General features: G+C 43.3%; 1 protein-coding gene across 17 annotated transcripts in view; it reads right to left on the reverse strand.

The window, feature by feature from the left end:
• PIAS2 (protein inhibitor of activated STAT 2) overlaps positions 1 to 13,256 on the reverse strand; it is a 33,470-nt gene that overhangs the window by 2,633 nt on the left and 17,581 nt on the right. For 2 of the 17 annotated variants that reach the window (XM_037374594.1, XM_037374592.1), the window contains exons 6-15: positions 11,256 to 11,390; positions 8,386 to 8,491; positions 7,678 to 7,751; positions 6,657 to 6,817; positions 5,916 to 6,049; positions 5,305 to 5,492; positions 2,971 to 3,110; positions 2,416 to 2,474; positions 1,114 to 1,151; positions 940 to 1,038 (exon numbers count right to left, since the gene is read on the reverse strand). In XM_037374594.1, coding sequence (XP_037230491.1) covers positions 943 to 1,038; positions 1,114 to 1,151; positions 2,416 to 2,474; positions 2,971 to 3,110; positions 5,305 to 5,492; positions 5,916 to 6,049; positions 6,657 to 6,817; positions 7,678 to 7,751; positions 8,386 to 8,491; positions 11,256 to 11,390 — 1,131 coding nt within the window. In that variant the 3' untranslated portion in view covers positions 940 to 942. Of the gene's footprint in view, positions 1 to 939; positions 1,039 to 1,113; positions 1,152 to 1,481; positions 1,644 to 2,359; positions 2,475 to 2,970; positions 3,111 to 5,304; positions 5,493 to 5,915; positions 6,050 to 6,656; positions 6,818 to 7,677; positions 7,752 to 8,385; positions 8,492 to 11,255; positions 11,391 to 13,256 lie in introns of those variants that run through there. The other 15 variants (XM_037374596.1, XM_037374589.1, XM_037374593.1 and 12 more) reach the window with 11 other exon arrangements.

Below are 13,256 nucleotides of genomic sequence, written 5' to 3' on the forward strand. Positions count from 1 at the left end.
GCCTTCTCAAAGCAGAGCTGAACATTCTAAGCATTTAGAAACAGGACACGACTGCCACAGGTGTCAGAGACGAGGATAATGTAAGGCACCCACCCGCGCGCACGCACGCCGCTCAGCACACCTTGCACTCTCTTACCCTGTGGATTCCAATCTCGGGCATAAGTTTGGAACTGAGCCTGAACTGTTTGAACTGTCCAAAGTGGACACTTCCCAGCAGCATACCTGCTTCCAGTCTCCCACATCAACAAACTTCTGTTAGTCCCACTTTTGGCAGTTCAGATCTCAAGGTCAGGCACAGAGTATTGCAAGATGCAGTAAGCGGAAAGAAAAGGAGGAAGTTCATCCTTTGCTTTTAAGGCACCAGAAAGTCAACTCTACTGCAGAGTCTTATTCCTGTTGTCTTCTAGTGACAGGGAGATGAAACAGAGGGTCTGCTTCAGATCCTCTTGTCTTAGGGAGCCAGTATTCCCCCACGCTTCAGCCCTAGTCTGTCTGTGTAAGAATCTAGTTACGGTAAGAATCGTTCTCCCTAACTACATAAACTTTAAGTTTCCAGGGAAGGAAAAGCACCACCTTGTTACTTTTGACTTACACAATTTCCATATAATCCAAAGCCAATGGGATTTACGTGTTACACGGAGGGATTTATTATAGAAGCGTTCAGTAATGTGCCCATCAAATTAATGAAGGTATTTTCTTTCTAACAATCTCCTACTGATATCGAAACCAATGAAACAACAATCACTGCAGTATAATTACAGAGCTTAATCTGGCCTGCAGACACACAGCATGAACTAAGAGCGTGAGGTAACGTAGTGGGTGTATTCACGTTAGTGCTGCACAAGTACTTGCTTCAGAAAGGCAAACTATCGATAAAGAGCGGGTTTCCATGCCTGGTTTTATCACAGTAAGGCTAAACCAAACCCTCCCTTAATGCACCTTTCATTGCCACCTCTCGCTGGGAAAATGGGATTTTCCTGCTTTGTGGTCAGGTCTAAGCAAGTGGACTGCAAACGCCGCACAGATGATGACAGCACCCTGAAATACACTCGAACAGTATATGACAAAAACCAGAGTTGGCAATTTTAACCCCCCAGCCATTCAGAAACATACCTGTGATTCAACTGGGATTAGTGAAAGAAAATCCAGACCTAGAAAGAAGAGAAGGACAATAACTTGATGAGCCGTTCTTTTATTCATACACAACAAATTTAAGGAACTTTTTTTTGTGGTCGTAGAACAGATTTTGTAATTGTTACACAGTTTCTAAATGGAATATACCACTGTGACACCACTCTCAACGACTACTTCAGGCAGCAGCAAAACGAGTTATTTAGTACAAGTGGCTCTTTTTAAGAATGAGAATGACATAATGATGTATTATTCACTGGATATTGCAGGGTGGTTCAATGTGGTTGCTTAGATGGAGGTTGCCATTTGGAGCTGTTGGTTCATAATGCAAGTTTCACTGCATATTGTACCTGACTCGGCCAAACTGGGACATGAAGAATGTCATCACATAAAAGATGCTGGAATGAAGTAAAGTCACAACATGCACAAGTCCAAAAACAAGCAGCAGGTCTCTTCCTCCACCCATGGGCAGCCAATAAGGAAACATTTCTAATATCATCCCCGTTTTGTGTCTAGACAAATAAAAGGAATGAAGAAGAGGAAACTACAAGTAGTTCAAGGTATATCCTCTTAAGAGCAGTGACAACTAGCGTCCATCTTATACACCAATAGCGTGTAAGCATTTAGGGCAAGATGTTTAAAATTACAAAACCAATGAGAAATTACAGCCTTTTTCATTTCGTTTCTAAATATTGGCCTTGTGTTTGCTATGTCAACAGAAAGAAATGGTAAGCTTACTCCCTCCCTCTCCCCTCACCTCCAGACCTGTTCTGGCCAGTGGCTTCTCTCCTCCTCTTCTCCGTTAGAGAAAAATTTTGAAGGAGATTTAAGCTCAGCTGCTTTTACGGAATTGACAGCTGCTTTTGTTCTTGCATGTTCTAGAACTTTGGTTGACAGAGATGGACAGCAGTTCTAGAATTCCATTCCCTCAGCTCAGCCTCCTATCCAATTTGGGAAGACAACAGATTCCTTAACAAGGGAGAAGTGGAGGGAGGGAGCAGTAAGGGGACCAAAATGGACAGAGAAACAAGGGGAACGATATCCATCCCATTGCCAAACTGGTGCTGAAAGAAGAGGAAAAAACCCAGAGATGTTGCAGGGGAGAAATGGAGACAGGCAATGGAGGGGGGAGAGGGAAGTACAGGAGGCCAACGTGACACCTGTCACCACAAGTCACCATTTCCTGGGCTCTGGGTTCGTTACAGCCGGCAAAGAGAAACCCAGAGTCCCTCTATACAGTGTTCTTTTCAAGGAGCCAGGATAGAAAACAATCAGTATCCCCACCTTTTGTCTGATATTTAGCAGCAGTGTTGAAGAATACATCATAGGCATTTAGGGTATGTCTAGGTAAAGAAAGTCAATAGAGGTCAGCTTACATATTGTAGCTCACCTTAACCTTTTCATACAGTCTAGACAGAGCACCACTAGAATCAGCTAGCAGAACATCTCTACATCTAGCATCGGGATGAGTGCCATCACGCATCTATAACACTTAAATAAAGCAGCCACTCTTCCCTCGCATCTACAACACGTAACAACCGGACGTTTACACAAAGTCTAACTGAATATAGCAAGAAGGGTTTCTGGCTGCCGTTCCAAAGCACCAATTTGTACCCCAGAAGCAATGTTTTTCCCCTTCACTGTTGCAAAGTGCAATCTGAAAGTGGAAAGACAGCCTGTACTGGGCTCGTCTAGACAGCACATCAGTACAATACCGCATATAGTCTTGTTCCATTAAGGAAAAATGTTGACCAATTCTCCTATTACTTTTTTCTTTTTTACCCACCCCACAAATTAATAAGGCTGTCAGAATAGACATCAAAGATAGCCACCACCTACCTGGCAAGTCCGATGAAATACTGGATATCGGTGGATGATGGAACGGTACCGGGTAGTCCGTTAATGAAGGAGGAATAGCAGCAGCATCGACCGTTGTCACACTGGGCACTCTGACAGTAGATGGCTGATACATGAGAACCCTGTTTTAAACAGCATGGGAAATTACAAACAACCTGGCCGTTAGTTACGGAAGAGAAATTATGCACCGCTGTGCACTCTCACTCACAAGGTCACTATGTTACAACACAGCTATGGTGCGGCTACTCACTACAAGTATTCCACTTTAATTTCCTCTTTCATAACAGTCTTCATAATAATATGACCATATCTTGGCTCTCAACAGCAGCTGTGACATAAGAGCAAGCTGGCATTAAAGCAGAGTGCTGGGCCGGAGCTGTAAGTCTACCACTCTGAGACAAACGGCTGCCTGTGTCTGTGGAGCACCCTGGGAGGGAGGTGCGGGCAGCCAGAGCCAGGAGAGCAGCACTCAGTGCAGCCTCTCCACGGAGCCCTTCCTCAGTGCCAACCTGTCATGCCAAGGGCACGACTGACCATTACTCAGCCCCTGGAGCACAGGTTACACACATGGCAGTTAAATATCAAACCCATCTTTACTCACAGCCTGAGCCCAAGCTAAGTTCAGCTCTCCAGGAGCGTGCAAGCAGCTAAAACCCTCCTGCACCCCCCCCTCCTGCTCGATTACTTCACGGCACTGTTAACGACCTGACACCGCAGGCGTTTAGGCACCAGCCACGTCATAAAATATTTCGTAAATTCCCAAACTAGGTGGAAACACCCAGCGTCCCAGCTGCTCCGCATGGCTCCCTCCAGCCCACCAGTGTTACCCACTCACAGCTTCCTCCCCAGACCGCTGCACTGCTGGCATTTATGCTGCTTCCGATTTCAGACGTCCCTACTCAAGCACCTCTTACATTCCAGCCTACGTTGCTTCTGCCTACAGGAAGACAGCCCCAGTTTTACCAAAACTAGCGTTAAGGCAAGGCTGTTTGCATGAGATAAGCTACTCCCCGAAAGCATAACTTTGAAAAATGAAAACATGCTATTTCCATACCCAAACAGCAAGGAGAGACATTGGCCACAGACAAGACAAGAAAACTCAGTTCTTCTACAATTATGGTTGCAGGTAGCCATATTAGACAAACACAGGAGCACAGAAGGAAGCCTTGGTGCCTTCTGAAACTTCATTAAGATGTGTTTGTAGCTATTTTTTCCTTATGGAAATAAGAAGAGTCTCTTGCAGGACTCCTCCACAATCCTCACAGAGAGCAACATTTCAGTATCACTGCTCAGAAGCTGTTGATGGTGACCAACAATGTGCTCAAAGACCTCACAGTCCTGTGGACTAGACACAGTACACCCACTCATTACTTCAAGAGCTTGCAAAACAGAAGGAGCGTGTTTTTACTGCTATTATTTTAGTACAAGACGTAAGCTGCTGCACTGAGAGACACAAGACACATACCTCACGCATGCAGCAAACTAATAAGCCATCGCTACAAGCTGACGCTTGGGATCACCTTTGTGGAGCAGTGACTGCTGGTGAGCCTAACCAGCACCCCTCTCTCCCTGCGTGCCTCCTGCGCCCTATGGGCCAAGAGCAAGAATGTTACGGAAGCCACAAACAGTAACTGCAGCAGAGTTGCACAGATTGGGACAGACAGAAGGCAGCACAACAGTAACAAAGCTGGTTAAGCCTGCTGCTGGCGTCAGGCACGACTACAAAGACGGAGCAGCTGACCGAGGACTTGGGAAGCTGTTTGGTTGCACTAACCAAGGTGCAGGACTGACTGATAACCATGGCCCACAACACTGTCCCAGACATTCCAGAGTTCAACAGAGAGATGGAGGAAAAACCCATGCTGATTCAAAACAGCAAAGCACCTCCCTTCCAAGCCCAACAAGATGGATGAAACACGCAGCACAGTCTAGTTTCCTGGGCACCAGAGCAGGTTAGATAAAGGGTGTAACAGCGAGAGAAAAGCCTTTCAGATGACACCAACACAGCAAGCACACATAAAGCTCCTCCACTTGGCATAATCTGCTTTCTCAGGAGAATCCTGTCCATTAGTTTAATCAGCTTCCTTTTCTATGGAGAGAGATCCCTGCAAACACAGCAACAGTCAGCGCAAGTCTTTTGTGAGATGTAAAACTATTTAATAGTGTTTTGCCTATACAAAGTTACTGTATGAATACAACCTTCTGCAAGGAGAGGCCTAGCAATTCCCCTCTGGGAAGTGTGGATCCAGCTCCACACACAAACTCCAGTTCGTCTACACATCAGTTTATCTGAGACATTACAGAACAACAACTAACTTTAAAATTGACAAACCCTTTGGTTGGGCTCCCTTGCGTTTCAGACATAAATATGCACTTCCTTTTGGCGGGAGGATCTTCCTCTTCATCAGAAGAGCTTTCTATTGTCAAGTCAATAACGTCAACTTTCTTCTTGTTTACCTCATTGGCTACCGTCACAGAACACTGTTTGCTAACAACACTAGAACCTAAACAAGAAAATAAAAGACATCATGGGTTTTAAGAGGCTGTTGGCATCAGCAGTTATATCCTGGTTTAGCTCCTCTTCCTGGCCACTGCAGAGAATGTGGTGGCCCAGGAACTGTTTTATTAGTATCGTGTATCATGTTACAAATCTTAAAGCACAAGCTTTAATCTTTGCCTAGTAGTTTAAGGGCTTAAAACAAGAGCAAGCTTTTGTTTTCTTAACTGCTATTATAAAAAGCAAAGACTAAGCCCCAAACCACACATATTTAGAGGTACAACCACCCTTCCTTTTTAGTTTAAATGACAAGAAGGTTAGAAACATTAAGCCCTCCACAAAAACATCTACATCCACACACATAATCCAAGCTACAGCTAAGTCTCCGAGCCTTTTTGTTGGTTTGCAAGCGGTACCCAGATGTACATACTTTCTATTTTGGTGCATTGTGGACTTGAGACTTTCACAGCTTCTTTCTTTGGCCTCATAGGGCACCAGGATCCATCTTCTTGGAATTTGATCTCATCCACATCTGAACATTCATTAAGGATTTCCATAAAGAGCCTGAAAAATAAAAAGTTGAGTGGTTTCATTTTTGATTCCAAGTGAATTTTTTTTTATTCAAAGTAAAAAGGAGACACTGTTGAAAAGCTACTTATGATCACCTTCAACCCACCGTACATACTCTTTTCCCTAGTTCATCTTACCTGAAAGCCTGTAACTGCAGCCTTCGCAGCTATCTAAACCCGAGTATCCCAGCCTACCCATATTCCACTCCAACATTACTGCAATTCATGGATTTCCATACAAAGGATGATGGTTCCTGCTTCTGAATCAAGTCTGACACTTGTTCATGAGTTAAATTTTGAAGTTAATATCTTTAGAGACAGGAACACGTGAAAGGCGTTTCATCTATCCTTAGATGTCACATCTGGATTTCTCCAGAGGAAATATACTGAGGCTCAAGAGTTTGTCAGTGCGGTTAGGAGATGAACGATATGAATTTTATTACATGGAAACAGAAACTAACAAGGTCTAATAACAGTTCCTCCCAGTCTAAAATATTTTGACAAATAGTATGAAATGGCTAAAGCTCAAGTCACAAAGTAGCTATCAAGTACATCACGAATAATTGTAAGTAATAGTGTAATCCGCAAACCCAGTCTCTTACCCATCTAATATTAGGCTCTCGTAAGCTGCCTTTTTGTCACAGACAGGGCAGATCCAGGTAGGCTTCTTTTCATTCATTTGAAGATAAAGAGCAGCATCAAAACATTGCAGGTGTGTGCAAGTAACAGCCCGGCATGGGATTGTCAGTCTCATTTTTCCCAGCTGCAGGAGATGCATGTGAAGAGTGTCAGAACAGAAGACCATGAAGTCGGCCTGAATCGGCTAACAATGAAATCAGAGGCAGTCAGTGAAGCAACTGCCTCTTCTCACTACAGAGGTGCCTGACGCTAAGGTCACAGCACACACAGTGCACTTGCAGGAACAATAAAACCATCCTCAAAGCCTGAGCTAAAAACAGTCAGAAGCATTTCTAACAGACCTGCAGCAACATTTCTAGGGGTTTCTTTTTATTAAAATACCCGCTGAAGTACGGGCTTTTGTCATTTTCTTTTAGGCAAATATTTCAAGGGGGTTTGTGAGCTCCAGCCACGTTGGACTCAGATACACATAATACCCATTTCGACACTGAGCTTAACACACCAGTCACAGACAAAAAGCCAGTTTCTACCTGGGAAGAGAAACCCCAAGGCAACATTACCTTGTTACACTGTGATCAGTTTTTTTAATTTGTTATGGTAGCTGGCAGTGTAAACAATCCCACCCAGACAAGGAGATCAAGTTTTATTTATCACTGTATCCTTTAATTATTCTGTCACCCTGCTTAATTAGCCTCAGCGCCTCAATATATAGGATTACTCCTTCTAAAGGCCTCGCTATATGCACGAGCAGTAACTTGATGCTGACTGCATTACAACAGAGGCATTCACAGCTTTAAACCACTGTCAGCTGAAGGCTGCTACAACCAGGTGCTTGTAGATGTGCACCCTCCGCCCAACTATTTTCTGTTAATGAATCAATATATAACAAAAACCAGTGAAGTTTCTGAACTGGGGCCTTTTAAAAGTAGCCCAACTCTGCACTTAAGTACAAATCTGTGTATGGTAATTTCCAGCCATACTTACAGGACACATCAGAGATACCCGCAGACTGGTTGTGGCAATCTCACTGTCAGGATCTGCAGTTAGTTTTTCTTTAACTATTAAAATAAATTAAGAAATTATACACGACATCATTATTTTAAATGATAATCTTGATTTTCCAGTACATGTACTTTATTTCCAGCTATCTAAAAAAACTAAGCATCTAAGAAACTAGTTCACAGCAATATCAAACAAAACAAAACTATTTATAAGCAACAAGCAAACACAGTGCATCACAAGATTGTTTGATGTGCAGCAGGTGCACCAACAGCTGTGATGGTTAGCACACCAAACAACCTGACATGCAAAGAGATAATTATAAAAAAAAAAATCAAATTAAAAAAAAAAAAAAAAAAAAAAAATCGGTGAGTGAGGTACAATCAGCATCACATGCAAGTGAAGAGAATTTAGGACATCTACCTGCACCTCACAGCCCACCACAGTAAGGAGTGCTCACGGCATTCCCATAAGAACATTCCAGATGGGATCTCATCGTGTGCTCCCTACCAGTGCAGGGACCCTCAGTGAAGAAGTGCATGATGCCTCAGCACAGCAAAGGGAGCCTCTGATACTCTGGGCATGGACTTTGTTGTCATAATGCTGCGAATCCCCCAAGTATTACCAGTTCTGTTTTAAAAGAGCCACCAGCCACCCTCCAAAAGTACAGACGGGCAAATTAATTTGACTTACTCAGTGCTCTGGAATGATCGGGGTTTCTGATACCTTTCATTTTTAATCTCTGCAAGAGCATTGCTGAAGTAAGCTGACGAACGAGATACACAGACATGGAGTAATTCTACAAAAAGAGTGGTTAGAAATTAAATACTGGTTTCATACAGTACTTCCACTATGACAACAGATTGCTATTTACACCAGTAGCAGCATACAGTAAAAACAAAAACATGGCGACTTTTTTGCTTATAGTTATGAAACACATTGACAGATGACTTCATCATTGTGGAAGAGTCCAACACTGCCAGAATTCTCCTGTCAGTGAGGTCCAATTGTCCTACTCCGGTTGTGACTTAACTATGAAGAATAACTCCACAACCCGGAGACAATCCAGGCTCTTTTGTTGGCAAGATGAGTTAGACTGGTGACACACCTTCTCATACGTGTGCAGTCGTTAAGGTCTCTGCACATTTGTCTCCCGAATCCTTCCCCTTTTCAGTGTCAATCTGTTAGCAGGGAGCAAAATGACAAAAGAGAGAGGAACGGCCTTTCAGGTGCAAACAAAACACCTTCAAATGGCAGGGCACTGCACCAATTCCTTTGTACTTTTTCTTTAGCTTGCTCTGCACTTTTCAGCCAGGCCTCATTACACCATATCCACTCCTCTGAGGCTGGCCACATTTCCTAGCTTTTACGACTCTTCCCTAATTCTCACCACTTGCCAGCTTCTTTTGTTCAGCATTCCCTCTCTCTTCAAGGTCACTAATGAAAAGAAAATTCTGCAAGCCCCACTACTGCAGAATATTAATGCTTTCAGCTGCAATCTCTTATTTCCACCCGCCGCCACCCACCTTCCTATGGCTCCTATCTGGGCGCTGCATAAGAATTTTAAACAAGAACACCTACTGACCTGCTCCTCCTTTACCACCTATAGTAAAACCAGCTCTTACCTAGATAAGCAAATAAAGTGATCTAAACACATGGGAGACCACCAAGAAAAATGGCTGGGTTTTTTTCCTTAAAGACTGACCAACATTGCAGTTTATTCCAGAAATAATTCTGTAGGCTCAAGCCTGACCACCTCTGTGGGGTTAATGCCTCCTTCGCTCAAAAGCGCTCCGCTGTCAGTCAGCCAGAGGCCAACAAGCCCTTACCACACTGTCCCCAAGGGTCTCATTTAGCAGGTGAGTAGAGACGGCTGCTACATGAGGTCTGGTACGCAGAGCACCAACATGAAACCAAAGAACTCACTTTACCTCTCAAGGGTAAAGGGGAGTGCTAGGACAACCTCCAACTCATCTGCTTCCCTGAGAATACGTTTTGGCAGACACAGGGGCAGAAGAAAGCAGGGGTCAGCGGGAGAGGCCAAGACCACACACAACACTGCTGACGTTTCAAGATTCTTGTGCTTTATGACTGGGAAGCAACAGCTTAGATCTTTCCCTCCACCTCTGTTCTAGGAGAAAAAAACAAACACCAACAACCTGGCTATCAACACTGCCCTTCATTTATTTTCTGAACATTAGCCTTCTCTCCAACTCCTTTTTATAATCTTAACTAGTGTATAAAAGTTTATACTGGAGTATCACTTTGAAACGTGATGTCTCTGGTCCACAGATTCAGAGCGGGGAGAAGTGGAGAAGAGGTAAGCTACTTTGATAATTGAATCCAGAAAGATTTACACAACTAGTCAGAGGGAGAGGAATAAGTAGTTCTTGACTTACCAACAGCTGAAAGGGCTGCTGCAACAGCTATTTAAATCTAGGAAGAATTCAGAAAAAATCCTCACTCCTCCTTTCTTTCCTTAGTAAATCCACAGAGGAATTTCTAAACAGCTACGCAGCCATTTTAAAGGCTAACTCCTTTCCAACTCTGATGAATGATGGCAGGCACTAGAAAGCAACGGGTATCATGTTCCAGTCACCACACTATCTCCTGCCACCTGAAGTCTAGTGTGCTTTTCCCCCACGGCAGTTTTCCATGAAGTTTAGAACTGCATTATGAAGAGGCTTCAATTACATTTTTTTTCCCTAGCTCGCCATCCTTCTCCACATTGAGTCACTTCTCCCTCAAGTCACTTCCGGAATACTCTTAATCTGTAACAAAGCACACACCCCACACACAAGTATAGTCCAACCAAGCACGTTTAGGATCCATCAAGCCCAGAAACAGTTGACACCAGCAGCCTGATACCTCCCCAGTAAACCCTTCCCAGCAACCTGCCATCTAAGAGCTCTCTGACCTAGACCCATTTTGGTTTATTTGCAAGTACAATTATAAATCAACTCAAGAGAGGCAAGTTTCACGTAAAAAAAGATTTTCAAAAAACCCAGAGATGGAAGTCTCCATTAATCAGTTCTTCCTATGAAATAAAAAATTGCTTTTGTAAAACTACTTCGTAATACCTTGTTTGAAAATACAAAAACCTCAAAAGCCAATGTCAATGGCCCATTACAACAGATACTGAGAAACGTGCCTTTGAAAAAACAGCTACAGAATTTTATTTTTCACACCACCAGGCTACAAAGGAAGAAATTAGGTTTTTCTTTTGTTATTTTGTCACATCTGAACTGCTTTGTACTATTTACACCACAAAAAGTTATTGTTATTTTTGACACACATCAGGCAAGCCCTAACAGCAGGCTTTCTAACAGGAATTCTACATCAAAGTCTTTGCCATCTGTATGCAAATCTCACATACATTACTGTAAACTACTGTACATCTAAAGCAAACTGTTTCCCAGCACTGATAATACATTCAGTCACCTGACACTGAACACTTCCTGGTGTACATACACCTTGCCAGCAACACCAAGAAGCAGGGGAGAAGGCATGCTAGATGAGGTTATTCAGACAACTTCCCCAATCCTACAGAACACGCAGTTTACCTTTCCAATTTCGGAAGCCCAGGAAATGGAAATCTGGTTTGGCACTGCCGACGACAACCTAACCAGAGATGTTATATTCAAGGGGCGCCCAGGTCGCTTCTGTTCTATTCCATTTTTTGGCGGTGGAGCATATCCCTGTGGGAAGAAAAGACAACAAAAGCATTACAAAGTCTCCCCTCTGCACTCTAAAACCTGCTGAAACAGACTTGTTAGTTTTAAACAGATTTATGGGAAGCACATAAAGCCTAGAGGCTTTCTAGGCTGGAGACTAAATCCAACACTTTGAGAAATATCAGTCTTTGACAGTCTAATGCTACAAGTCAATTTTAAAGCATTTTTTGTTTTAAAGTGGTTTTACAGGAGTGCTGAAAAAGTGGAAGAGAATGCAGTTTTGCTCCAGGTAAGTTCGCTGGAAGAGTAAGAAGTAAATGTTGATGCTTTGTCCTTTTCTTCCGCCACCCTACTGAAAGAGTGTGGAACATCAAAAGGATGCAGCCTTAGTGACAAACACGGCAAGTCCTGAAGAGTTAATGCAGTATTTCACACCCAAAAAATATACTTAAGAAACAATAAATCTCATCCCAAGAACTCCACATCTCCTTGGTGTTTGCTTTGCCCTGCATCAACTACACCCAGACCCGTTAGCAACAAGTTGCCATCTGTACACTGCCAAGGCCCCTGATAAAGGGCTGTACATAGAATATTAGCTGTATTTAAGAGCTAATGGGCTCTGCTGTTATCTGCAGAAACCAAATAAACTGGATATTGTTTGCTTAGCTTTGACGAAGAATTTCATAACCTGGACAGCTTTTGTCTGTAGTTTATTTCCTACATGACGTCTGTGAATTGAATCGGGAGCCACTTGGTTTCCTTTCGCTTCCAGGCAAGCACACACCCTCCAGCACATTGTGAGTGGAAAGTCCTTGTGCTGTGGGAAGGAGCACACGGCCTGACTGCAGCTTATTCATCTCACCCTGTGTCTGTCACTATGAAAGCCAGCCAGTCTGCAGCAGCAGCTCCAACTCTGCTCTGAGCTCACAGACAGCCTGCAGTCCACTCATCTCAAAAACTCATCCGGCAAAAGAAGGATGCCAGTAAAAGATTGCAGCCCCAGGTCCTGCACAGAACCAACTGCCAGATTTCATTTAGTTCAAGCCAGTGGTGTTCTACAGGAAAAACTCTCCCAGAAATTATATGCTGGAAAAATACACACACATATTATTTTACCCAGAGAAACACAATTTTTCCAAGTACTAGGCTGTGAATGTAAGAGTTACTTTGAAAGACACCAAGTCTGAAAATAAAAAACAGAAATAAATAGCCTCTTCCACTCACTAGCCAAGTGTATCAAGGACAATCACTGCCTTTAATCCAAGGACTCTGTGGCTGTCATATCACTTCCTAGGTTTCCAAAGCAGCTCTATTACTAGTCCATACACTTCACCTGACAACCAAGCCCCAGCTGCGCCCCACCACTGCCCTTTACTAATTTCAGACAGGACTCTTGCTTGCAGTGACAGAATAGGGACTCAGAGCTTCCAGAGGCAGGCCTGCCATGCCAGAGTGGCAGAAAGCAATCACTGAAGCACTCTCTCCAAAAACTGTTTTCATCCCAGATGAGTGAGCCAGTAGCCATCAGGAACCTTACCACATATGCTTTATCACAGAACAGAGGCAGCAGATGCATGGGGACTGCTGACAATTTCACATTTAAAAGAATGAGTGATTTGCCATTTCTTTAATCAGACATAACAGCTGCAGCCATTTATAGACTATATATCCATTTGCTTTGCTGTAGTAGGCCTTTCTCTACTACGACTTTATAATGAGCTTACGTGGACAAACACACCATCCCTGCAATACTTAGGAGAGTATTTTCACGCATGCTGTACCAGCCACAATAACCCCGTTGGTCTCCAACCTAAAATGCAGCTGCTTTGTTTTCAAGAGAGCAAGGATTCAAGTTATCTGACATTTTCCAATATTTTTTTCTTTTTTGGA

Source organism: Falco rusticolus, chromosome Z, assembly GCF_015220075.1.
Source record: "Falco rusticolus isolate bFalRus1 chromosome Z, bFalRus1.pri, whole genome shotgun sequence".
Taxonomy (NCBI): Eukaryota; Metazoa; Chordata; class Aves; order Falconiformes; family Falconidae; genus Falco; species Falco rusticolus.